The following is a 26,501-nucleotide window of genomic DNA, read 5'->3' on the forward strand; positions in this document are numbered from 1 at the left end:
AATAGGCACTCGTTCTCATTTGAGACTTCAAGTACAAATCACACACAGAAAGAACTGAATAAGAAAGTGCATTTTTTAAAAACATACATATCAGACAGCGGGAAGAAAGGCGCTTGGTAGCTTGATCAACATGTTTTTGTATAACAGCGCAGCTATGAATCCACAATGCAAGGTAGAACAACAACTGCCGAAAAGCACATTGGTGATCTGGCACAATACAGACCACGAATTACAGTGAAGGAACCACACGCATGCAGGTTTCCTTCAATGGCAATGCTAGCCTCTACCGTGGTCGCCTTTGCACGCACCATTTGCGCTTCGCGAGGCTTGCAGAAGGGCAAAAAAATCGGGTAGGCACATATCATAGTACAACGTACTGAATTGGTCATTTTATGAGAATGCTCTGCGTGGCTCTTGCCCTAGTAATAATCGGAAATATACAGAAGTGTTAAATCTGGCGCAAGTCGTTTTCTGTGAAGGCATGCATCAAACACTAGCACGTTTAACTTTCTCGATTGATATCTAACACACCGCAGCTACAGCTGAATTTCACGTGTGGGGAACACAGCACGTCTGGTTAAAGGGTTATCGAAAAGCACATTCTTTCTGTACTCTCCGAGTAATTTCAGGGTGAAAGAGGAAAGCTCCATTGATGATACAACCAATCTAGTTACGAAAAATTCACGTCAACAGCAATCGCAAAGGAGTTTGTCAGCCCAGCTGGCGATTACAAACCGAGGTGTAGACTCGAGTTCATCTCCAGTTCGACACTCTGAATGCAAATGAAAGACACAAGCAAAAAAGCGGGTACTGAAATCTACAAGATCTATACATTTCTTGGCACAATGCGAGTTGTATATTTGACTAGCACCGCATCCACAATACACTAGAAAGCAAAACCAAGAATGGACGTCAGACTTAATTTTTACGTCATAGACAAAATGAATAAAATCTGACATATAATTCAATGCTTAGTCATGTCAAGTGTTATATCGCAGACGTGGATGAATTCTTTATGTCCAGGTGTAAACGTTAACAGGATGATTCTAGAACCACACAAAAACTTAGCAAAACGTTACAGAAAAAAGCAAATATTCTAACTATATGCCGTATATACGCCCAGTGTTAAAGAGATTCGCAAAGTACTTATCAGGATGCTCATGCTAAATGGTTTGCAACTAGAATAGATCCTAGCGTACATGCCGCCACAATATGAAAATCGCATCAACATTCACGGAAATATTAGGAACCTTTGTGTAGTGACCCAATCACCTGCTGTGTATCCGGCCCAGTGTCGAGGTCACGTCATGTAAAAAAGGAACATTTCTTCTCCGGGTTCATTTTGGATCCTTTCGGGCATTTGAAGGCTTCAGCGAAATATTCAGAGCTCTGTACCAACTTGTTGCAGTCCGCCGCAATTGGGTCCTGGCCAGACGACTTGGCACATGTTAGATAGCACACCGTCATGAAGAAGACCTTGTCGGCAGGCAGGTCTTGGCTCAGAGGCAGAGCTTCAGTTTCTTCAAGAAGATGCGAAGTCATGAGGGCAGAATACGTGATGTCTAGGGCTGGTATATCCGGAAAGACGCTGCTGTTTCCCGCGCCGTTGTTGCAGCTAGCCTTATCGAGAAACTTGGTATAAGTCGACTCGGTCAAGATGGTACCGATCGCAGTTCCATTTGGTGTCCACCTCACACCTTCAGTGTCTACGGCACGCACCAGCTGCATCGCCATGAGGAAAAGAAGCCCTCCGTACAGCATGGCTTTTGTCCCATTTCTGTAATACGCAGGCGGTGTGGCGACCGCAATTGCCAGTTCCACGCTGTTTAGGACGTAGTCATATCCGACATAGTCCGGCAGAGTGCTCCATCGCAGTCGGAAGGCTTCCATATACTCGCGTGTCCAGTTAACCCTCATTGTGGCAATACTGGCCAAGGCCCAGTACCGGAAGAAAGTATCCACCTTTTCCGGGAACTTGGCATGGATTCTCTCAAGTTCATCCTTGTCCAGGGCAGGCGCCGGCGGCCAAAGCGCCTTCTTCACCGCGGTCAGCTTTCTGGTCGCGCGAACCTTGCTTTCCTTGTCCATCCACTTAGAACTGTCGATCTTTTCGATGGCCGCCCTGACAAGGGTATCGAAACCGGTGTCGATAGTTCTGATGTCTTGAACCGTGAACAGGGAGTGAAAACCCAGGGCGAGAACCAAAACCTTATACGAGGCTTCTACACGGTGTGCGCAGTAAGCTACCAGGTACTTTTCCGCTTTCCTCTCACTGCCGTAGTGGATCTTGAGGAAATCGTAGCCTGCAAGGGGGGAATGGTGCTGCACCAAAAGCCAAATTAGGTGTCTGTTCAGCTGCCTTGTGGTGTACTTTACCAAAAGCTCCGCTAATGCTCTGATGAGCGCCATATCGCTGACCACAAGATAGTCCTGAAGTGTTAGGTCTGGCTCAATAGAGAGTCCGAGCTGGAAAGCCTCCAGCCAGACACTAACCGAAGCCTTTCGTACATGTTTCCTAAGTTCGCCGAACGGGAACAACGCAGGCTGCATTTTCCCCGAGCTTATGATCGAGTAAATGGATTCGAGGATGTCCCCCTCCACGTCCCGTACATTTTCGATGTCAGTAACGTTAATGGGAGGTCGTGTGGCGGCGTCTGGGTAGAGATGAACAAGAAACAGCTCCCAGTATTTTACGTAGGTGAGTCTGGCGCTTCGGTGCTGCTTCCTCACCATGGGCAGAAACAACCCTGGACTCACTAATATGCGGCGCTTTCCCGACGATGTAGGCTCCAGGATGCTGACTGATATCCAGAACGGCGACTGCCATCTGTAGGCGAAGTAGACAATCAGGGAAAGCGGCTCAAAGAGATCCAAAGGGGGCTCTGGCCAGGTCAGATCGCCCCTTTTGAGGAACTCTAGGAACGGGGTCAGCTGCGAAGCGCCCGACTTGTAGCCAGTCGTACACATGTCATACATGGCAAGCGGTTTTCTTCCGGCAGGGATCTTGAGCGAGCCTTGCAGCAGGATGTCCCTGAAGTCCTTGTACCAGGAAAACCGCAGGCTGTCCATAACTGACGTGACCTGCTCACTGTAGTCGGATGAAGAGTGCCATGCGGAGCACACGTAGTCTCTAAAATTATTGCAAGGATCGCGAGTTGAGTCCAGGTACTGGGTGAGCAGCGTAGTGTGCCGAACGCAATCTTCGGTGAGGCAGAATTCGCGGCTGTTCGATAATAACCTTGACACGGCCAGGAAGATTATGAAGGACACGATAGCGAAGGCCGCGGCACCGGCGACAATGGTCAGGGTTGTCCTCTTATTGTTGGCAAATGTCCGTCCTATGATCGTAGACATTGGCGATCTTGCCTGCGAGGAAAAAAAAACAGTATAAATCTCTAAGACATTAATTTGGCGATCTGCCTAGGGCATTAATATCACGAACGCGGTAATAAACTGGATATAATAATCGAAATAATTGGATATTTCAGGTAATGAATCGCGCAGTACCTGCGTCACGTCTCGGTGGACACCTCCACGTGCCCTGAATAATGGATGGAAGTTGTGAATGGAGGAGAGAAACCGGCGACATCATAGAAGTAGTGTTAGTTAAGTTTATGGTCCAAATGAGCAGGCTGTGATCTCCGCCTTAGACGGGCGGTGTCTTCAGTTCAGGAAACCGGGGGGCCCCAGACGTTACCGGCGGAATGTGTACCAGCATGAGCTAGACGTTAGGTTTCGGACTGTTCAACCCGAACTCCGGCTGCTCTAGGGATGGTTGTTGCTCGGGTACGTCGTACCTTAAGTCCGACACAATCCCACAGTGTTTGGCGCAGGGTGATGGGAACCTTGAAGCGCTTGCAGTTGAATTCCTAACGCGGCGTACATCCCTTTGAGCATGACTTCGTGGGTTAAGAAGTTGGTCTGTATGTCTCGGATATGACTCCATTTTTTCTCGTCAGCCTTGGGAAAGGCTAATAGTAGACACATTCTGTTAACCGTGAGGTGCTGTAGAATGTCCGAGTTATTTCTGAGAACGCCGTTCATTAACACGACGCTCCCGGTGATGATGCACGAAGAGCGTGTTCCCGGACCCTAGCATCATCCGAAGCGTTTTTCGTCAGGCACTTTTGGTTTACGGTCCAGGCGACGTAGTTGTCTGAGGGATTCTGTATGCTCTCGACGATGCTTGGCGGATATTGACCTTTCTGAACATTTATGCTGGGCGCCTGACGGTCTTTCAGTATGACGCCTCAAGGCTTGCAGCTCGACGCGGCCATACCGATGGTAGCCTCTTCCACTGAGTCCGTGTCGTTCATGGTGACAGAAGCCGCCGCCAGAACATTTCCACGATACGGCTTTTCAAACGTTTACTTATGGTATTGGGCACTGGTATCTTGCCGTTCAGCCCCCACCAAAACGCAGCCGCCGTGGCTAAGATTGAACTTGCGCCGTCGGGCTGAAAATCCGATTGCCCCAATCATTGCCTGGAGGTGGGCAGGAAGTTTCTAGGAAAATTGAGACAGGGACTGCTTCATTACTCTGAGAAGATGAAGGGCTTCTGGAGACAATAGAAATTGACAACTGGAAGCCCGAAACACACGCGGCTCTCACCACCAAAGATTTTGACGAAATATTACAAATTTAAAGTCGAATGGCATCACCAAATGTAAGCCGAAGGGTTGCCTTAGCGTTGCTGTGACTTTTGGGTGCGTTAGCACTTAATGCTGCACTCAGCCATTTCGCCACTCTCTACCCAGCAGAGGCAGTCTCGCTTTTGTGTGGACATTTCAACCACGCCGTCAGGAAAGCGAGGAAGGGGCGAGTAAAAGAAGAAAGACAAAGAGTTGCCGCTGTGGAGGGCTCCGAAATCGATTGTACCACCCGGGCATCTTTAACGTGCACTGACGTTGCATTGGAAACCGCCGCTTTAGCGTTTATCCTTCCGTTCATGAGGCGGAATGTATACCAGCATGAACTAGACGTCAGGTCCTGGGGTGCTAACCAGTATCCGGGTCCTTTAGCTCAGCAGTTAAGCGCACTAACCGCTGAGACTGCGCGGCGCGTGCTCTGGAGGTTAACGAGTTAAATGAAAGAAAATGTACTCACTGAGCAATACTTCCAGTTACTAAGGAATAAAATACATAGCTTAAGACCATTGAACTTAGAAAGGACAAAATGTTTGTTTCCGCTGCCTATAGCAATACCTGGAGAGATCGTGCAAGATAGAGGTCTAGCGCTTTAGGTATTGTGCTTTATTCTAGGGTACCACTTCAAGTCACAGTTACAAAAGATTAATTACCCTGCAAAAAAAGTGTTAAGAATTTTTGAGCAATATCACGACCCGTCGGAACTACTGCGGACAAGGCCGCTTTTCCTGAAATACCAAAAGCTAAAGGCCAATCAAATTTATTATTTCAAATTGTTTTCAGTACATAAAAAAGCGAAGCTTTACAGTGTACAAAAATCCAACGCAGCTCCAGCTTACACACTCCGTAAGGAAACTTTATGGCCGCCAAAAATAAGAACCAATTATGAACGACAACATATTGAATATCAAACAGCTAACCTTCTAAATAAAATACAAATATTAACAGATCTGAGAGCTAATGTATCTAAAAACACGCTCAGAGCTCTGATGCTGCAAAATAACTTAGAACTCTCATAATCTGCCATATTTCTGTCCCTAAATGCGATTTTTTAGGAGTACATTTTTATTTTATATCTTGCTATTGTTTTGTTATTATGATGTAGCAATTTTTGTTGTTCCAAAGCTTGCAACAACCATGTCCAGAATTTTGTTATATTTGCAATCTTTGTACCAAGTATTTAGTTGTGGCTTGTATAAATTATTGTTTGTTGTATACTGTTATACTTTCGTTACATGACTTTGTTACCTTTTTTCCCCTTCTTACTTCCCTCAGAAGATTTTGGTGTGAAACTTTTTTTAAAGCTATGTTTAACAGTTGTGCCAAACTGTATGCGGGGCAAGAGCCATCGTCCGGCGTTCCGCCTTTTTCTCTTGCTCCTCTTTCTGCATTAGAAAGAAACAAATAAATCAAATCAAATCATATCAATTAATATTGGCGTTGAACGCAATTAAATCTGGGCTAACAAGCAAACTTACGAGTTAAATGCTGAGATTATGCCAATATCTTAAACAACATATGGTCCTTTCAACCCAGTTCTCGGGCGAATTAGTGGCCATTACTCTTTTTAGCGGGTATATTGCGTTAATGATAACTTAGAGAACTACCGCTTGCATTAACATCGTGTATCATAGTAGAAACCAATTTATGCAACACTTTTTATTATTCTCTAGGCACTAAGGGTGTTTAACGGAACTTTTAAAGAAAATAGGCCATGTTGTTTTCTTTGAAATCTCCATCAATGCTCGCTTTTTTAACTTGTAAAATTTCAGATGATTTCAAAGCCTAACTGAAAGTCCTCTGAGCTGTCTAGAAGTACAAATTTTGGGCGCGATAGTGAAAGGGAGATATCAATACTGAGAAACATTTTCAGCCTCAAGTTGGTAACACTTCTCCCGTTGCTGTCCTAAAAACAGCCCCAACTGCAATGAATTAATTTTTCATGAATGACTGCTATTTTTGCCCTGAAAATAACAGGAGCTAAAAATTAATTTTAATTACTTCAAATAGCAAAGCGTGTAAACTATTAGTGCAAAATTATTCAAATTCAACAATAATAATAATAATTGGTTTTTGGGAAAGGAAATGGAGCAATATCTGTCCCATATATCGTTGGACACCTGAACCGCGCCGTAAGGCAAGGGATAAGGGAGTGAAATAAGAAAGGGAGAAGGAGGTGCCGTAGTTGAGGACTCCGGAATAATTTCAACCACCCGGGGATCTTTAACGAGCACTGACATCACACAGCACACGAGAGCCTTAGCGTTTCGCCTCCATCGAAAAGCAGCCGCCGCGGTCGGGTTCGAACCCGGGAACGCCGGATCAGTTGCCGAGAGCTCTAACCGTACTTTTTTTTTGCACGGATTCAAACTACCGATTGTGCGAAATCGAAAGAGCGGCGCTTTCCACGTTCTTTGATATATTTTGCCCTACTAAAGGTTTTCCCTGCAAAATTAACACCATTTCTTTGTATGGACAGATTTTCCGGTCACATCTAAAAGTTGCATTGACAAACGTGAATGACCATGGGACCTCGATTACCGCTCTTATCTCAACACAGCCACTATACCACCTTCCAAGAACAATCGAAAGTACACACCTTCAGCATACCGTGTACCCTGTTACCGTTACCGTCACTGGAGTACCGGGAGCACACCCACCTCCAGGCGCCCGCGCTGATTGGTCCCCGTGCTGGATGGGGTGCGTGCAGCTTCCGGGTACCTGGCGCCATCTGGCGTCATCAAGGTGATTTGCGGATGCGCATTGGCTGGGCGCGGGCTCCCGGCACTACAGTGTTCTGGATGTCCTCGAGAACACTGTACCCGTACTCCGGTACCAGTAACGGTAACACGGTACATGTTATGCTAAAGTTGTGTATTCCGTGGCTGGCCGCATCCGTGATGACGTGGGGTCCGCATTCATAACTACAGAAAAGGCATTGCAACCTATTTCGCGTTCGAAGAGAGGGAAGGAAAAACGACGCTCACCGTCCCACTCGCCATTTCCTCGAGTTTGTTCAAAGAGTTTTGCAGCGCCACTGCCGTGGACCTGCGCTTGGCAGTGCGCGCTGTGACATTGGTCTTCATGTCGTCCTGGTCGTCGTAGCCGGAAGCGGCCTGCGTGTAAATAGAGCAGCCGCATTGAAGGACGACATTAAGGATACCTGAGTGAACTCAAATCAGTGTGTAAGGATAATCTATTCCGCAGTCCAGAAGTCAGCGGCTCAAAAAATTCTTCAATGCTTGGAAAAAAAATGAGCCGATGCTGACGCATCGATCGAATATCGAGCGTTAACGCACCTGACATAAGTGGCCGGATAGAATCGATGACGTTAGCTAGACTAACTTAACTAATAATTCATGCCGCACGAAACGTGAAATTGTATGCCACTACCCTGAACCCTCTGCGATAAGCGGTTGAGGCGCAATGTTCATATGAAGATACCTAAAGCACGGAATTGGGAGAACATAAGTCGCCAGTTCGAATCTTTGCCGCGAGCTAAGCTCTAACTAGCAAGTTGATGTTGCTCGAAACTCTGAATCCTATGACACCATCTTGAACATTCTGCGGTAAACTGTTCGCCCACAAATTTTACACGGATGTGGGGACTAAGCGTCCCGACCCTGACGCCTGCCAGACTGGGATATATGTACCCGATCACCACTGTGTTCGGGTTGTGGTGGTCTAGCGTCATGCTGTCGCCTGTAATTTTATTCTATTATGTAACCACCTCGGTAATAATAATATTAATTCGCTTTTGGAGAAAGGAAATGGCACAGTATCTGTCTCATATTTCGTTGGACACCTGAACCGCGCCGTAAGGGAAGGGATAATGAGGGAACTCGCTACGAAACCATTTTGAGGACGACATCTTGAATTCTATCGGCGGAGTCAGCATAGCCTGGAGGCTTGAAATGCGACCAGCAGAGGTAACCCTCTGAAAGCTTCTATCGTTGCCGGGAGAAAGAACAACGTGTGAAAACTTTTACACAAGGTTTTCCGCGCATTGTCGCCTTATTACGTTCTGTAAACGTTGCTCTAATTGAGCTTTGTGGGAGTCAGCGGACCACCTGGAGACGTCCACATGGAGGCAAGGTCTGCAGCAATCAACCGCTAAGTCCGTTAGAAATCGGCTACTGCGAATTTCTTCATCGTCTCCGTGACTTTAGGTAAATTGCTTAAAGTACGGTAATGCGCATCCGAAGCTGGGAAATAGGTTCACGGGAGAGCGCGTGCAAAAACTGCTGTGCGTGGACTCGAACCCCAACACGAGAAAATGCGTCCTAGCAAGCATTTTCCTACCAATCCGTAACAAATCAGACTAAAGCAATGCTTTATATCAATTGTACTGCAAGTAATTTCACAGCCCATCCTTTAAAATGCTTCGCACCGTCGTTGTTGCGGCGGAAAAAATTCTTTTGCTTATTTCAGGGTTAGAAAGTAAACGTGCCTAATAATATCCGTTCTCGTTTCTTTTAAAAACATCAAACTCTTCTAAACAAAATAAAAACAGATTTCAAAATTTCTGAAATGTTTCATATTTATTCTGCAGACAATATTCGGCACTGATCGCCCTTGCTTATGTGAGCGTAGAGAGAATACGATGAAGCTTCCATCTGTAATCCCGCGAAGGCTTGGATAACACACGAATTCTATTGTGATTCCATTTCTTTTTCCAGCGACTACACACTTTGGGACCTGGTGCATGGTCTTGCTGGAGCCAGCGAGGCTTGGGGAAGGAAAAAAATGGGCCGACGATTAAGTTTCTCGGGAAAGCGATTGTTGAGCGCAGCTGCGGCTGTATTTAAACTATGGGCGACTGCAAAGGGATCATGCAATGCCGAACGGACGCGAACTTGGGCTTAGGCTTCGGCAGAGAGCACAGCCATCCGCCGTTTCTGAGCTTATAGCTCAGCGTCAACTCTGGCGCATCCTCACTGGGAGCATTTGCAAATAAAATTACAGTTTTGGTCACGTGACAGCGACGCAAACAAATATGCCAACTAAAGATAATGCTATTTGGAGGAAATGACATTAAATTCGCACCCTGGCAGGGGCCTACTGCCGTTGCTTGGGATTCAGTAGGTTCTGCAGCGCAATGCAGTGGCTTCTTCGCAGTCTCCCCACTTCTCCTCCAGATTCACTAAAAATTTTGAGGGACTGATGATCAGTCGCGCGGGTAGCTGTTCACGTTACACACCATGCTAAACACAATACCCTGTTGCGCTGCCCCGTTCAGCACAAAATTTCAGACACCCTTTTTCGAGTACAAACGGTCCCAAAGAGAGAACGACAATACCGCACATGCTCATTTAAACGTCGCGGCAAAACGCCACGGGCAATGGCCGGCACAGCTGCCTTTGAACTTCATAATTTCGATAAGAAATTAATTCAGACAGACTGGCGAAAGACGGGAGATACGATTGTAGCACACAGAACGCGGCAGCACCTGAATAAAGCGGTCGACGCGTGTGTACGATCCGCAGTAAAGTTCTCAAAAAACCAAGCGCGAAATTTCTTGATGCGTGCGGCGGCGCCGAATAATTAAGTTGGAGTCCCAGCTCCCTTCCCGCGACTTTTCGAGAGGGCTCAAGACGTCTCGAACCGTAAGTCCGCGCCCAACGCTTCGCCAAAGACGTGGGGAGAGGAGGACCTGGGCCGTCACCTGAGACACGCGGGCGTAAGCGCTCCAGAGCAACCTTCAGCATTTTTTCCTGACCTCGTTCGCTCGGTTACGTCGAGGCACGTCGCTCAACGCAGAAACGGGCGCCTAAGAGCTGGGCTCTAAAATTCCTAGATAAAGACACGGCACGCGCTGGAAGCACTCCTGTGGAAATGTCTTCCCACCGTCTGGCACCAGTAGCCCTGCGTCATATCGATTCTGCTATCTCTTCTTTTTCAGCTATCTTCCGTGATCATCTGCATAGACTGAAGACCTTACGCTCGCACAGATGCAGCTATGTACAGAGTGTATATAGAGAAACAGCTTTTCCTTACTGTTTTCAATGTAAGCCTTTTCTTGGGTAGTTATTCAAAGGGACTCTGTAATTAAATTTCGAGAGTGCCTTTACGAAGTGGTGGATGTGGATCTGGGTTCGAAGACCATAGATTGGCTTCGAATATTGGGCATCGCCCTGAAAAGTTGTTGCATGAAATGAAAATACAACGGCACTTGAATAGAATCTTCGAATGACTCTCCTCTGATAGGAAAATAACTAGGCGATCACCTAACACTGCGCCGGTTTCAGCACTTTCTGTAACCTTGACCACTGCTTGCTATACGCAGGAGGTGCGGGGTTCGATTCCCAGTGCCGCCGGGTACCCGCGGGTGATACAATGGGCACATGCTTTCCGCTGGACTGGTGCTCGGATAGTAAGGGCTGAAATGTTTGGAAAATGGGCCTTTGACCACGCCTTGAGTAGTCGAAAAATACCTTGTGCCATGGCGCTCTTTGACTATAGACGGCCTTGCGCAACAAAAAAACCACTATCATCATCATCACTGCTTGCTATCGATGACACAGTCCAAGCAGATCATATTAAGGCTCAGGTGATAGATCACCGTATCCAAATTCGAAGGTAGTGGGTTCGGATCCCACCTTCGGCATTTGGTAGTTTTTTTCCTCTAATTCCCAATTAATTATAAATTAACCGTAAAATATCTAAAGTATTATTTCCAATTCTTCAACAACACAAATTTACGAAGCAGGTAAAAACATTCCCCTTTGCTCGGTTTCGGTGACTACTTCCTCTCTCGGAACTGAAGTTGAGACAGCCAAGGACATAGAGAGAAATACACATAATGGTAACATGAGCCCCAACTTGCGACAAACTTGGCAGCCGCGATGCTAACGAGCGCCGTACGCGGTAAAGACGTCAAATCATCAAATTTTATTGTTCGGCCATTTAACCTAGCTGGACGGCCAACATGTTCTTGGCCATCACACTATGCTGCTTCGGGACGAGCACTGTTCGTGAAAGCAACAACTTTTGTAAACAGTTCTCGCCACCAATAATTTATCAGCGCCTGTAGAATCTATAGCTTCTCTATAGGAAACCGCCGTAGGGAACGGAAAAGCCCCACGGCACTCCGTTCGCCCAGCGCACAGCATATCTGTATACCCTAGGACTCTTCGCGCCATGTTGTGAAAATATACTCTGATCGTGTCATAAGTTTAGCTATACTGAGAATGAGAACACTATCTGGCCAGGAAGTAACCCGCTTTCATCGGGCAAAAAGAGTCGAACACATACCCATGACGTGTCGGGAAAAGAATTTCTTGGTTATAGTGAAAGTGTAACTGCTTTACGTCAGGCTATCACGACGCATAGTGAATGGTCATTTACTCCAGTGATGTCAAAGTTCCGATGAAGATTTTGATCAACATGTCTCGAAGAACAAGCCATTGTAAGGCGTGGTATGCAACTCGAAAATAAAAATAACAAAAGGAGGCATTTGCAATCAGAGCACCGGCTCATAACGTCAATTCTGCTGACGCCCAGCTCTCTGCATAGGCACCGCCTCCTGCACGAAAGAGAACTGCTCAAGCCCAAGGCTGGCAACCGAAATGGTGACGCGCGTCTACTCGCACACGCAACGCGTTTGCTGCTGCTTGTTTCGGTTCCCTCTCTATTGTACAGGTGAGGCTACCAGCGGATTCAACTTCTCGGCTTGCGTCTTTTTGAAACTTGGAAAGAATCCACCTTGGCGCATGTAAAACCACACACACAAAGGAAAGACTAGGAGACAACGGACAGGCGCCATTCTTTCCAAGTTTCAAAAATGCTTAACCAACTTGCCCAGCAATATGCCTTACTGGGCTTGTGTGTTTGTAAAAGGGAATCGAGGTTGACTACGGTTTTGCCGATCGCAGATATTCACACCAAGTGCCGAAGTTAAACGGCCTGCTATGCAAAGCAGTCCATATTATGCTACCTTGAGCTCGATATTCGTGCGCGAACAGGCCAGCAGTTCTCACGAGCGAAACTTATAAACTCAGCCACGCTAAGGAGCCTATCCCTGTCTAGGGAAGCTTATCAAAGGAATTCAATATTAATGATACCTGAGTTACCGTGGGTGGAGAGGCTGCTTCCGATGCAATCGCCACCGCTGCGAGCTCCTCTGGAGACCCTAGTGGCGATGCATCACCGAACTGCTGTTGGTTTTCTTGCGCTCCAACAGGTATTGGTGGTGATGGCACAACTCCGGTTTCGGGAACCAACGGCTTGTCGCGTGGTATCCCAGCATCTAGCTCCTCTTGGCTGCCCTGCTGTCCAGCAGGCATCGGCGGCGACGACACAGATCCGGTTTCGGAGGCCAACGGCTTGTCGCTTGGTATTGGAGCGTTGGTTCCTTGCCCCTCGTTGGCGGCTGAGATGCTGGAGACGATAGGGGAGCCCGCGGGGTGGGATGCGGGGGTACCAGTGACGGCTTTCACGCGGCTCCCTCCGCGACCTATCTTGCGACGGCTCTTTTTCGTGCTGCTTCGCCCGCCAGTCTGGTTGGACATGGTCACCTGCGTTCAGGCAATGTCGAAGTATTAATGAAGAGAGTCCTAAAACATCTCTTATCACAAATATTGCATAAATGAAACAGATAACTCGACCGGAACAAAGCGAAAAATTTCAGCTATAAACAGCGAATTTACACCGCGGAGGTCACAGGAGCGTGTACACTGCTCGCGCTCCGGCGGGTCTTCTGGATGCCTTTTTTTTGGTGTTCTTTAGCTGGCTGGGCTCCTTCAACATGGCCTCCTGTGTGCGCACAAGGACGGGGTGCAAATGAACCAGTCCTCAGACATCGCATTAAAATTCGATTAACATTAGAGTCATGTTCAATACGTCAATGGCCGCAGCCGCGTTGAAGCTGACGACAGAACCCGGTAAGTAACGTCCGTTTCTTTTCTTATGGCTGCAGTCTGGCGTCATCATGACGTAATAAAGCAGCCGCCATTGGCGAAGGAAGGGGATCATACCCGCGCTAATCCTCGCCTGCACACAGAATTCCAGTATTGTAATGAGACCAGGGTTTCTTTGGGGAACATTGCCTTTCATTGCACTGGTAAGCTAGGATACGCTTCCAGGCGGAACTCGAGGGAACACGAAACAGATAGCTTGACTTGAAGAAAGAGACAAGGTGCCAGTTGGCTACAGTCAATTTCTCCGCACGATACTGTCACCAAGGCGTTTGTCGTCGCCGTCAAGGTGGTGGTTCAGGTTACCTTCAAGGCATACCGACATCTCCGCACAAGATTGTTTATCCGGATATGTTCAAGGAAAGGGTGCTAGCGGAGCTCGACTTTGAGCTTACGTCATCGCGCTCGTTAGTAAGACGCAAGGGCAACTGCGCCAGAGAGGCAGGCTAACTGTTAAATTATTTAGACTAGAGAAGACAGTGGCGAGGAAACATCGGCAGGATGATGGCAGGGGGAGATTGCGAAGTCTCCGCATTAGTGCCAGTGGAAATCCCTGAAGACCAATTGCATGAGAAATGGGGGCAATGCGTACTTGCCAGAAAGTACCTTCTTGAAGCTTGCAGAGCCGTTGGAGACGAAGCTCCTTCGTAGTAACTTCTTCCGCTTTTAGCGTGAGCCCGTGCCCGCACGGCTCAGAGCTCCTCTTCTGCCTTGTCTAATCTGTGGCCGCATGCGTGTTCGGTGCGTGCCCACTGCGTTTTCTTTCTGACTTCCTAAGCACTACTTGCTCGTTACGGGTGATTTATCACCTGATTCCTGGCGCAAGATGTATTAATGCGCAAAGCCGCGTGACATTGCCTTTCCGAAAAAAAAGATCAAGTTAGAAAAAGGAAACGTTTCTTGAGGTAATGAAATGGCTCAGTATCTGCCTCACATTTCGCTGGACACCTTAACTGCACCGTAAATGAAAGGACAAAGGAGGTAGGGAGAGAAGAAAAAAAGGAGGTGCCGTAGTGAAGGGCTCTAGAATAATTGTAACTTCCTCACTTCGTTTTACGCCGTGTTTTAGGTGTCAATAAAGGAGTGGGGCTCTTACTGCGCCATTTCCTGTCCTCAAAAACCACTAAGTGCCGATCCGGCCGCTCGAACTATGTTTTTTGCGCCGCGGTGGAAGAAATCGCGAGGGTTTTTGCTTATATGTCAAGCTGGCTCAAGCAGGCATCAGGCGATATCGTTGACCACGGAAGAGGAGAGAGGACAAGAACGCTTCGGACCCGCATTACTGGAGGGAGACAGTCGAGGTGCAGCACGGATTACAACGCTACGCTTTAGTTACAAATTTTTATTCCAAGTTCTTTCTACTCCTAAGCGGCAGAGAGAGTGAGGTCAGTTGGTTTTAACTGACAGGACACTCCATTGTGTCCTTGTGTGTTCGTGAAGCCATTTACTTCATGCTACTAAGTGCCTTACCGGCAGGAAACTATCCGAAATGCGGCTTATATTGCGCAAGTGTTCTATTTTCAGTTGTACTACGTTGATGAGCGTGGAATGGAATTTAATGCGAATGAAAGAGAACGGATGGTCTTTTAAGATTAACAGAATAGATTCCAAAAGAAGGCATGCGAGGCAGGGGGTCAAGGAAAATTAGGGGGCGGGTGAGATTCAGTAGTTCGCGGCGATTGGATGGTCTCGCCTGGCACAGTGCAGGGTTAATTGGAGAGATATGGAAGATGCGTTTGATCGGCAGTCGGAGTAGTGAGGCTGCAGGTGACGACAATCTTACAAGCATCGCCCATAAGTTGCTTGATCTTTGAGTCACGAGAGTTCGATGCCAAGCGCCCCTCAGAAGTGACGGTGAGCGTCAGGCACAAATGCCTGCATTTTTTGGCGAGTTACACAAACACGTACTCCTATGAATAACTCGTGTCGCCAAACGGACTAGCGTCCTGCCGACGAGGATGATTGCTTGCACAGCCATACTTAACATAAAATAGCCGTTACATTCAAAAGTACCCCTTAAAGAATCTGATGGTCATTGTTAAGGTGCCTTCGCATTGCTCTGCGGAAAATCTCGCCTGCTGCTTAACCACGTTCCCTATAGCAAACGAACTTGATTCACACGATCTGAGGAGGCTTGGGACGCCCAGTCGCCGCCTGGTTGTGTCTCATACAGCAAATGTCACACAGTTGTTCCTGGACCTGAACTGCGCACCTAGTCAAGGACTACCGCCTCCGGTGACGTGCTGGCGTGGGTAGCACCGCCTGCGCCGCTTGCCTCGGTGGCATTCCCGCCAGTACAACAGCCCACTGATCATGGGCCGGACCTTCAAAATCGTGCTTTTGTTTCATCAGATACGGCGCCCGCCCGGCCTTCTCCAGATGTACAACCGCAGCTCGTGAGTGCTTTACCCTCTGTACGAAACACAGATACGGCTACTTAGCGTGTACTTCTGGTTCGACCTCTACCAATACCACATGGCACATTGAGAACTCCAATTGACCTGTCATCAGCCCCGCCAATCGGGCCGCCGGCCCTCCGCTCTCCTCCAAAGCGCCCTTCGGAAGACGCTGCAACGGGTTCCTCTTCGGCCAGCGGCGACTCACAAGACAAACCTTCCTGCCTGACCACAGACCGCACAGTTGTGTCCATTCAAAGCTCAGCGAGTTACAAAGCGACTATCAAATCTCCGGCACTAAAGCTTTACCGATATACCGGCCAGAATTTTGCAGGCAAACATTGATGCATGTCTCGGAACGAAAGGTTTTCGCGGCGTTACGGCCACAGAGAAGTCAAATACCATTGCTGTGTGTCTCCCGACCTTAGCCGTCGTTGAACGTCTGCAAACGTTGTGTTGTCTACAACATCGATGTTAATGAGGACCACGGCACCCTTCAGCGCTAGCTTTATTCTCCCACTCACCGAGTGATCCAAGCACGTTACATGGAAAAGGGCGCTCATGCATCATCGCCCTGCAAGGCCCACCAACACCGCCAGGCTGATTATACTATTATGGCTACATTTTACGGCCTCGGCCATACAAACAAACCGCCGTCTACTGCTACAGTTGCTTCATACCTGGCCATATGCGTACATCCTGCCCTTTAACAACTCAAGTGGAACGTGCGTCAGAAGGCGCAGCGACGTACAAATGCGGCCTCTGCAAAACTGACGACCGCTACATCACCCACTTGCCCCACAAAGCTGATGGCAAGACAGACGTTTCGTCGTGGGTATTCTAAGCAAATGACTAAGAATGTGAATACGCCCCTTGTGCAGACTTCCAACCGGTTTGCACCTCTCCAGTCGGATGATGACGATTGGCCCGAACTTCCCGTGCTGCACAAGCATGAAACTGCTACCCAGCAGAATTATAGCGATAAAGTGCGTAAGGACTGCCAACATCAGCAGGCTACACAACAGCGTAGCATCCCGGAACCTCTCAACGATGGCATGGTAGCAGCTGATGACCAAATTTCAGGCCTTTTGGCAGAGGTCTCAAGGTTCCGACAACACTGTGAACTGCTTGCCCGCCGTAGACACGCAGCGGGATCTGGCACCGCCACTAGAAATGATGAATCAGCTACGAGCATGTCCCACCCACCGGCTTCTTTCACCGCTCCTTCCAGAGTACCTGCTACATTGCCAGACAACCCTACAGCGTCCCTGCTGCGCTTCATAGTTACCCACTTATCCAACCTGACATCTGTTCTCTTGCAACGCTTGGACTACTAACCGAAGATGGCGCGTTCCGGCTTTTCTGCTGTACTTGAGTGGAATTGTAGAGTCCTCTCCACTAAAGTTGGAGAACTCAAAACCCGTCTTCGTTTGCACAAGCTCTAGGTGTGGGCCATGTTACTGCAGGAGTTCAATGCGTTGCCAGCAATTCCGGGATTCAGTGGTTACGCGTTGCCTTCGATGAACCACCATCGTGTGCACACTGCTTCCCCTCCGGGAAAGGCGGCGGTGTAAGTTAACACGCGTTTCCCTCACGTATGCCTCTCTCCGGAAACTTGGTGCACCTCGTATCAGGAGATACTTGCAGTTGGTGTAAAATTACCGAAGGCAGCTCTTGTGGTGGTATCCTACTACGTAAGACCAGCGGGTGACCTCCCTCCCGTATTAATCTGGGCTGATTAGTGACCGTGCGTAGCAAATACCCCGGGTGTCACATTTTAGTCGGAGGTGACTTCAACGCCCCACACCCAGGCTGGGGCTACCCTACTTCAAGCTCCCGCGGCAGGCGTGTGCGGGATGCCTTTGCGGATGCGTTGTTTATTCTTCTAAATCACCCCAGTTCAGCAGCGCGGACTATGCGTCACACTCACAGTACCACCTACGCTCCTGATATGACGGGGTGGTCTGGCCCCGGCACTCCCTCGTTGCACCTTGAGCCAGATTGTTGGGGCAGTGACCACCAGCCTATAATCATCGGTGTCCATCCATCACGTGCTCGCCGGGTACGCCGCAAGTGCACGGCGTTCAACTGGGATTGTTTCCGTGCTATTCTCCAGGATCTCCCTGCAGTGTCGTCACCATTGCTTGTTGACTGCATACAATGCGCGTTAAACAGGTCTACCACCTGCACCTGGGCAGACATCGATCGACCGGTTCCAGATATCGGTCTGTTAAACTTGTGGGCTGCTCGCCGACAGGCCGAGCTGCCAGCCGCACGTGATCCCACATCTGCACAGGCAAGTATAAGACATAACTATATTACTGCTAAGGCTCGCAAATACGAACGCGATCTATCACGAAGGCAGCGGTGGCATGCATGGTGCGAGCAGTTTTCTGCGAAGTCGTCGAATCCATTTCTCTGGCGAATTTTCCCTGCACAGGAACACGGTCACCGTCGCCCCGACGTAGCTAGCACCGCATGCTTCGCAGCAAACTTGTCTCCGTATGATTTCGCCAGAGAAGCGGCACGGAAATTCTTTCGAAAATTCTACCAAGTTTAACTTGGCAGGGATTCCAGGTCACATAAATAAACTTGTATCAGCACCAGATGCCGAGAGAATTGCGTCACTTTTTACCATGCCTGAGTTCCTTGCTGCAATAGATGAGGCTAAACGAAAGACATCGCCCGGTCCGGATGCCATTCCATTTGAGGTGTACAAGAACATGAGTTGTGCTGTCGTCCCTCAAGCTCCGGACACCATTGCACAGTATGGCGAAACGGCTCTGTGCCTGAGGTCTGGAAATTGGCCACTGTGATCCCAATTCCAAAGCAGGGAAGCTACCGACGGATCTTGGAAACTTCAGGGCTATTTCTCTAGCATCAACACTGTGCAAGCTGACAGAGAAAATGTTAGCCACACGACTGTTGTGGTGGCTGCAGCACCACGGTTTCTACCACCTTGCCCATATTGGCTTCCGTCCATTCATCAGCACTGAAGATGGTTTGGCTGTCTTGGCGTCGCAAGTTCTCTCATCAACTAACTCGCAGCCACAGTGCACGTACCGTCATCGCCATGGATATCCGTACTGTCGCCCATCAAGCAACTCGACTACTCAGACGCGTCAGCCGCAGCCCAGAAATCTTCCAGAATATACATAGCCTGGAGGACCGTATCCCGCAAGCCATTCGAATTGAGTGGATCCCACGTGGCCTACTAAATTCACAAATATCTGCAGATTCTGCAACCCGCTTGCCAACCCTACCCACGTCAATGCCTAAATTCCTCAGTATGGATGATGCTACCCTCCTTCTCACAAGAAAGGAACCCCTCCGGGGTCGCACGCGTTTCTCTTGTCCCTCCGTGTGCGATAATCCTCCCCCGCGACCTTACCCGTGCAGAGGACTTCGTGCTCCGGAGGAACCGGGTCGGAGTTGCCCTCACTCCTGCCGTAACTTGGACGTGGCCTCAATTTCGCCACTTATATTCCCGCCTAGGATGTCCAGTCTGCAACTCACAAGACACTGAGGTTGACATTCAATACTTGTGGGTTTGCCCGGCACTGAAGCCAACTAGAATTCGCTACCTGGCAGCAGCGGGTCTCCACCCAGACAACCCGTCCTCATATTTTGATTGGACGCAGGGGCCACATCAACGCTCCCTCCTCGCCTTTATTAGATCGGCACATCTTTCCTGCTTTATTTAACACCCACCCACTGTTTTCTTTCTTTTCTCTTCCCAACTCCCCTTATGCCAAGAGGCTATAAACAACGCTATAAAAAAAAATCTCATAACCAAGTCCGCCGCCCTGGAGTGTTCTGCTGTGCGACTCCCGCGCCGCCCTCAGCCACCTGCAATCGAACGGCCGCGGTACTCCACTAGTGCGGGAAATTGGCTCGCGGAGAGAGGATGTGCCGTGCGTGCACAGTGGTTGCCCGGTCACTTCGGCATCGCCGGCAACGAAGAAGCTGACAACCTCGCGACCGCTGCACACCAACTACCTGCCAGCGATCTGCCCCTTCTGCTGGAGGACGTGCGAGCGGCCATCCACGACCTTCTCCGAAAGCAGCACTCTGACCCACGCATCGCAGGAGGTGAGCTCATCGACAGTATCACCGGCTGTCGCGCAATTACACGGTCACAACGTGTAATAATCCTCCGCGCGCGCATTGTTTGTGTGTGGCCCGGGGAACGATAAGAGCGTCACGGAATCGTGACGAGTGATGTGTGTGACGGATGCGGTGGAGTGGAAACACTAGGACACCTGCTCCGTCACTGTGCCGCCTTCGCCGATGCTCGTCACGATATGCTTGCGGCCTATTGGGCGCAGGGCATACTACCAGACTCCATCAAGACGCTATTGTGTTCGCAGGGCAGTGTGCACACCTGTGAGCGAACTTTGGTGAGCCTCTGTGCATTTCTCGAACACACGGGTTTGACGTCCCGTCTGTTCTCCGTCAGGTAGTTTCACGAAGTGACCGAACGCTCCGCGAGTTCTACCTCGAACGATTAATAACTGGACACAAAAGTCTAGTTGTAGCCAACACAGTGCTCTGAGCGCGTGTTTAAATTCCTCTAAAATGAACTAATCACGGGCACAACCTCGACATCTTTCTTATTGCGTAAATACTTTGTATATATTACTTCTCCCCATATCCTCTCTCCCTGTCCCCTCACCTCTTTCATTGAATTTCTCCATTCTGCCCGCTATCCTTTATTTCTGCTGCCCAAGCTCAGGTGCTTCAGTATCGATAGCAGATGCCGGGGCTAGCAAAAATACTTTCCCTCATTTTACTATTCTTTTGAGAAAAAAAACCACTACCACAACCACCATAACCAAGACAAGCACGGGAAGAAAATAAACCCCGATGGAAATGTACCTCACGCTGTCATCTATCTTCGTTTTTAACAAGCAGGATTGTAGAGGTTTTTGAGGAAAGGAAATCGCGCAGTAAGTGTCTCACATCTGATGGTCAGCCCATGCGCGTCGTGTGGGAAGGTGCGAATGAAAGAAGAAAGATGGAAAGAGGTGCCATAGTGGAAGGCTCCGGAATAATTTCGACCACTTGGGGATCTTTAGCGTGCACTGACATCGCATATCACACATCGCGCAGGACACGGGCGCATTTTGAGTGATGGTGGTGGCGGAAATATTTGGCTATCAAATGGAAAAGAGGTGTGCTTGGGTTACTCCTCCATGGAAACGCGGCCTCTGGTCCGGTTCGGGGCCGTGTACTCCGGCTCAGTAGAATCACTGGAACTTTTACATTGACTCTACGGCTGTGATTGATGTTTACATTTTGGTCTTCCTTCTTCAATTCTCTTTGAATTCATCTTCATTTGCAGTCATTATTCACGCTTTGTTTTGGTGAATCACCCTTGGTTATCTCTGGACTTTGTTTGCTTTGGTTTATGGGTGCTTAACGTCCCAACTCGACTGAGGCTATGAGGGACGCCGTAGTGGAGGGCTCCGGAAATTTCGACCTCCTGGGGTTCATTAACGTGCACTGACATCGCACAGCACGCGGGCCTCTAGAATTTCGCCTCCATCGAAATTCGACCGCCTCAGCCGGCATCGAAACCGCGTCTTTGGGCCAGCAGCCGAGGGCCATAACCACTCAGCACCATAATCTCTTTATTTACTGGGCCGTTCTTAGTCATATTTAATTTTATTGAATCATTCTCAATCACCTTTAATTCCTTGGATCATGATTAGTAAAGTCGTGAATCATTATTTATCTACGTCATAATTAGAATCTTTATCTACTATAGCATCTCCAGCAATTAATAGCGCGCAGCAGAATGTCTCTCTCAGGTGAACCGGTGATGTGCTCGAGCTCAAGTTCCATACTGAAATGCATTTTTCGGCAGAATCGCATAATACCACATCTGTTTGGTTCAATTGCCTGACTCAATTAGAAGAAGTTGAATATTCGAATCGTCTCCAGCGACGGCGAAATTGAAAAAGCCTTTCGCACATCCATTCCAACGGTGGCGCCATCTCTTTTCTCCGTCGTGGAGACTCACAAAGGAGTGGGGTTAGCGCTTGCGGCAGTCATGAAAGCGCTTTTTAAATAATAATAATGATTGGCTTTTGGGGGAAAGGAAATGGCGCAGTATCTGTCTCATATATCGTTGGACACCTGAACCGCGCCGTAAGGGAAGGGATAAAGGAGGGAGTGAAAGAAGAAAGTAAGAAAGAGGTGCCGTAGTGGAGGGCTCCGGAATAATTTCGACCACCTGGGGATCTTTAACGTGCACTGACATCGCACAGCACACGGGCGCCTTAGCGTTTTTCCTCCATAAAAGCGCAGCCGTCACGGTCGGGTTCGAACCCGGGAACTCCGGATCAGTAGTCGAGCGCCCTAACCAGTGAGCCACCGCGGCGGGGCGCGCTTTTTAACGGAACTCAGCAAGTTTAGTGCACTTTTGGTAGCACTATGTGTTTGTGATTATTGTTTGAATGTAAAACATTTTATTCGTCGGAAAGAGCTTGGTGCCAAGACGTCACGTTTAGTGGTCGAGAGTAGCTGGCCCTCCATAACAACGCAGCCGAACCCGACAACGGCGGCTGCTTTTTTATGGAGCCAAAACACTAAGCTGCCCGTGTGCTGTGCGAAGTCAGTGCACGTTAAAGATCCCCAGGTGGTCGAAATTATTCCGTAGCCCTCCACTACGGCACCTCTTTCTTCCTTTCATCTTTCCCTCCCTCGTTTATCACTTCTCTTACAGCGCAGTTCAGATGTCCAACGATACATGAGACAGATACTGCGGGGTTTCCTTTCCCCCCAAAAAACCAATTATTATTATTGTCCACCGTCCCCCCTCTTCTCTCACAAACTATTAAAATATCGAAGGATTGATCATCAACCGCGCGCGTAGGTATTGAAAATATACACCATACTACACATTGTGCCCTGTTGCGCTGCACTATTCAGCACAAAATCTCATACATCACTTTTCGAGTACCAACGGTCGCAAACAGGAGAAGGGCGATACCGCACATGCTCATTTAAAGACCGAGGGAAAACGCCGTGGGCAATGGCCCGCACAGCTGGCTTTCAATTTTATAATTTTGTTAAGGAGCCAGTTTATTCGAACAGACTAAGGGAAGACGAAAGAGACTATTGTAGGACACCAAAGGCGGCAGCACTTGAAAAAAGCTGTCTCGCGTGTGTACAATCTGCAATAGACCTCTCACAAAAATAAGCGCGAAATATCTTGAACCATATGTGACGGCACAGTGTATGGAAGCGTTAAGGCGCGTCAAGCTGCGTCTCCCTCGCTTTGACTTCTTCAGAGGACTCAAATTGTCTCGAACTGTAAGTCCGCGAGCACCGGTTCGCCAAAGTCGTGGGGATAGGTGGACCTGGCCCTTCACCTGAGACCCGTTGGCGGCGGCGCTCCAGAACATGGTTTGCAGGTGGGCTTATGCGATGGCAACAAGGTACTGTGTATATGGGGACTCTTCGCGCCATGCTTTGAAAATAGACTATGATCGTTTCATAAGTTTAGCTATACGCAGAGTGTGAACGCTTCTTGGCTTGGAAGCAGCCCGCTTTCATCGGACAAAAAGAGTTGAACACATAGCCATGACGTGTCGGGAAAAGAATTTCTTGGTTATAGTGAAGCTGTAACTGCTTTATATTAGGCTATCACACCGCATAGCAAATGGTCATTTACTCCACTGATGTCAAAGTTCCAATGAAGATTTTTGTCAGGATATCTAGAAAAACAAGTCTTTGCAGGGCATGGTATCGAACTCGAAGAAAGTAATAAAAGGAAGTCTTTACCAACAAAGCACCAGCTCATAACCAGAAACCAACCAATTACCGGTCGTGCACTTGCTGATTCTTTCAATTTACATTTCATTGAATCTTCAGCACAGACTAGCAGCTACAAGACTATCGACAATTTAGGACACTCATGGGCTGAAAGTGTAATTCTTGAACCAACAGATCAGGCAAAAGTTTACAGAACATTGTGTCAGTTGTATATAAAGGAGGCAATAAAAAGCTTGCAAAAAATTACCGTCCAGTATCAATAATACCCACGCTTCGGAAAGATATTGCACTATCGTTTTAACCGATTCTTTGAGAAGAATAATCTCATTTCTGATGCAAAATTCGGCTTCAGAAAATTGCGTTCAACTGAGCTAGCTTTATTGGGGTTGAAGGAACCCATGCTGAAAAATGCAGAAAAGAAACTAATAACCATTGGCCTATTTATAGACTTAATTATGGCTTTCGATTCCCTTGGTCATTGTATTCTAACTCATAAGCGCTCAGTCTATGAGATTCGTGGCAGCCCTCTATATTTGGTAACATCATACTTAGTTGACAGGCAACAATGTGTGTGTATTAGAAACCACCAATCATCTCTACTACTTATAATCAGAGGCGTACCAGAGGGAAATGTACTAGGCCCTCATTTTTAATGTCTGTATAAACAGCATTGTGAACATTGAAATTTTTTCAAATTCATTATTGACGCTGACGACTGTATGATTTTGTTCTCTGGCCCTGATCTAAAGGGATTAGTCACCAAATGTAATCAACTTCTTAATCGGCTCCATGAATGGTCTAATGTTAATCTACTATAATTAATCCTGCAAAAACGAAAGTTATCTTATTTTGTGCAAGAAACAAAAATTTTCGTCACGAAAAAATATCACTTGTGGCGGTGAAGAAATTGAAATTGTTCATGAACACGCTATACTAGGAGTAACATTTTCTTCAAACAAATTCTTCAAGACAAATTTGTAGTTCTTGACAGGTGCAATTGCTCGGTGCCGCGCGTTCCTTCCAGCTAAAAGTAAGCTTCAAATATACAATGCACGGTATTATGTTGCAAATCAGTTATTGCACATTTGTTAAAGCCAACCTAGAAAAAAATTACCTTCCTCAAAAGAAAGCTGTACGTCCCATTGCCAATCTTGATCACCTAAGCCACACACGGGAAGCTTTGCAAACATCCAGTGTGTTTAGAATTCAAAGTATGTATGAATTCCATATATTGCTTTCAATTCATCTGTCGTTATCCTTTAGGTCTATGATAGAAGACACTGCGCTATTGAAACAGAACGATCACACAGTTAATACTCGCAACAAAGACACTTGATTAGTTCCCAATTTCCGCACTGACTATAAGTTTCAAGCATTACAGCACAATCTTCCTATAATTTTAAATAGATATAAAGATATAAATAACCCTACTTAGAAATCATTGAGTGAATTATTTTTTCATAAATAATTCCTGACTTCTCATGCGCGCATACACAGCTGTTCCCTTGTATGTTTTCAAATACCTTTTTTGCAATTCCTTTTTTTCAATAACGATACTTTTGTGCTTTTTGGCTGTCCTGTTCTTGTGAAAACTGTGACCTGACTGTGTGTTCTCTTTTTTATTTTGTGTATGTAAAGATTTTCAACTGAATTTGGCCCTTTTTTGTGCATGTAACGATTTTAAACCTAGTCTGCCCAGGTGCATTGTAACGGCTGCCAGGGCCTTGCCAAGCTGTATACCTACAGCTTTTAGTCCAGTCAGCCAGCCAACATTTTCTGGAAAATAAATGAAATTGAATTGAATTCAAGTTGACGTCTCTGCATAGGCACCGCCACCTGCATGGAAGAGAACGGCTCAAACCGAAACGTCGACGCACGTCTACTCGCACACGCAACGAGCCTGCTGCTCTTTGCGTCGGTTCCCTCTCTATCGTAGAGATGAGGCTGCCTGCGGAGTACAGTTCTCGGCTTGCTTGTACGCAATTGTGAGTCGTAGTTGACTGCGGTGTCACCTATCCTTGACATTCACATCAACTGCCGCAGTTAAACTACCCGCGATGCAAACCAATCCATATTATGCTACCTTGAGCTCGATATTCGTGCGCGAACAGGCCACCAGTTCTCATGGGGGAAACTTATAAACTCAGCCACGCTAAGAAGCCTCTACCTTCGTAGGGACGCATATCGAAGTAATTCAGTAATAATACCTGAGCTACCGTGGGTGGAGAGGCTGCTTCCGATGCATTCGCCACCGCTGCGAGCTCCGCTGGAGACCCTGGTGGCGATGCATCGCCGAGATCCTGTTCGTTTTCTTGCGCTCCAGCAGGTATTGACGGTGATGGCGCAACTCCGGTTTCGGAGGCCAACGGCTTGTCGCTTGGTATTGGAGCGTTGGTTCCTTGCCCCTCGTTGGCGGCTGGGACGTTGGAGATGGTAGGGGAGCCCGCGGGGTGGGATGCGGTGGTGCCTGTGAAGGCGTTCACGTGGCTCCCGCCGCGACCTATCTTGTCGCGGCTCTTCGTAGCACTGCTTCGCCTGCCAGTCTGTTTGTACATGCTCACCTGCGTTCATGCAAGGTCGAAGTAACAATGAAGGAATCCTAAAACATCGCTTATCAAAAACTTCACATTAACGAAACAGATTAACGAAACATTAACGAAACCTCAAGAATTACCAAAAATTTTGTTATTTACAGTGAATTTCCCCGTTGCATTCTGTCGCCAAAGCATTCGCTGTGGCCGCCAAGGATATAGTAGAGGCTC

The 26,501-nt window shown here is 47.9% G+C and overlaps 1 protein-coding gene across 1 annotated transcript; it reads right to left on the minus strand.

Annotated features, from left to right (window-relative positions):
• Window positions 1-75: 75 nt before the first annotated feature.
• Window positions 76-26,046, minus strand: LOC144133910 (endothelin-converting enzyme 1-like). The gene is made up of 4 exons (XM_077666967.1): window positions 25,947-26,046; window positions 12,710-13,162; window positions 7,634-7,762; window positions 76-3,366 (listed from the first exon to the last, which is right to left on the minus strand). Exons 2-4 carry the CDS (start codon window positions 13,154-13,156, stop codon window positions 1,306-1,308), a joined length of 2,637 nt encoding a protein of 878 aa, XP_077523093.1. The 5' UTR covers window positions 13,157-13,162; window positions 25,947-26,046; the 3' UTR covers window positions 76-1,305.
• Window positions 26,047-26,501: the final 455 nt, after the last annotated feature.

The sequence above is a fragment of the Amblyomma americanum genome, chromosome 5 (assembly GCF_052857255.1).
Source record: "Amblyomma americanum isolate KBUSLIRL-KWMA chromosome 5, ASM5285725v1, whole genome shotgun sequence".
NCBI classification, from domain to species: Eukaryota; Metazoa; Arthropoda; class Arachnida; order Ixodida; family Ixodidae; genus Amblyomma; species Amblyomma americanum.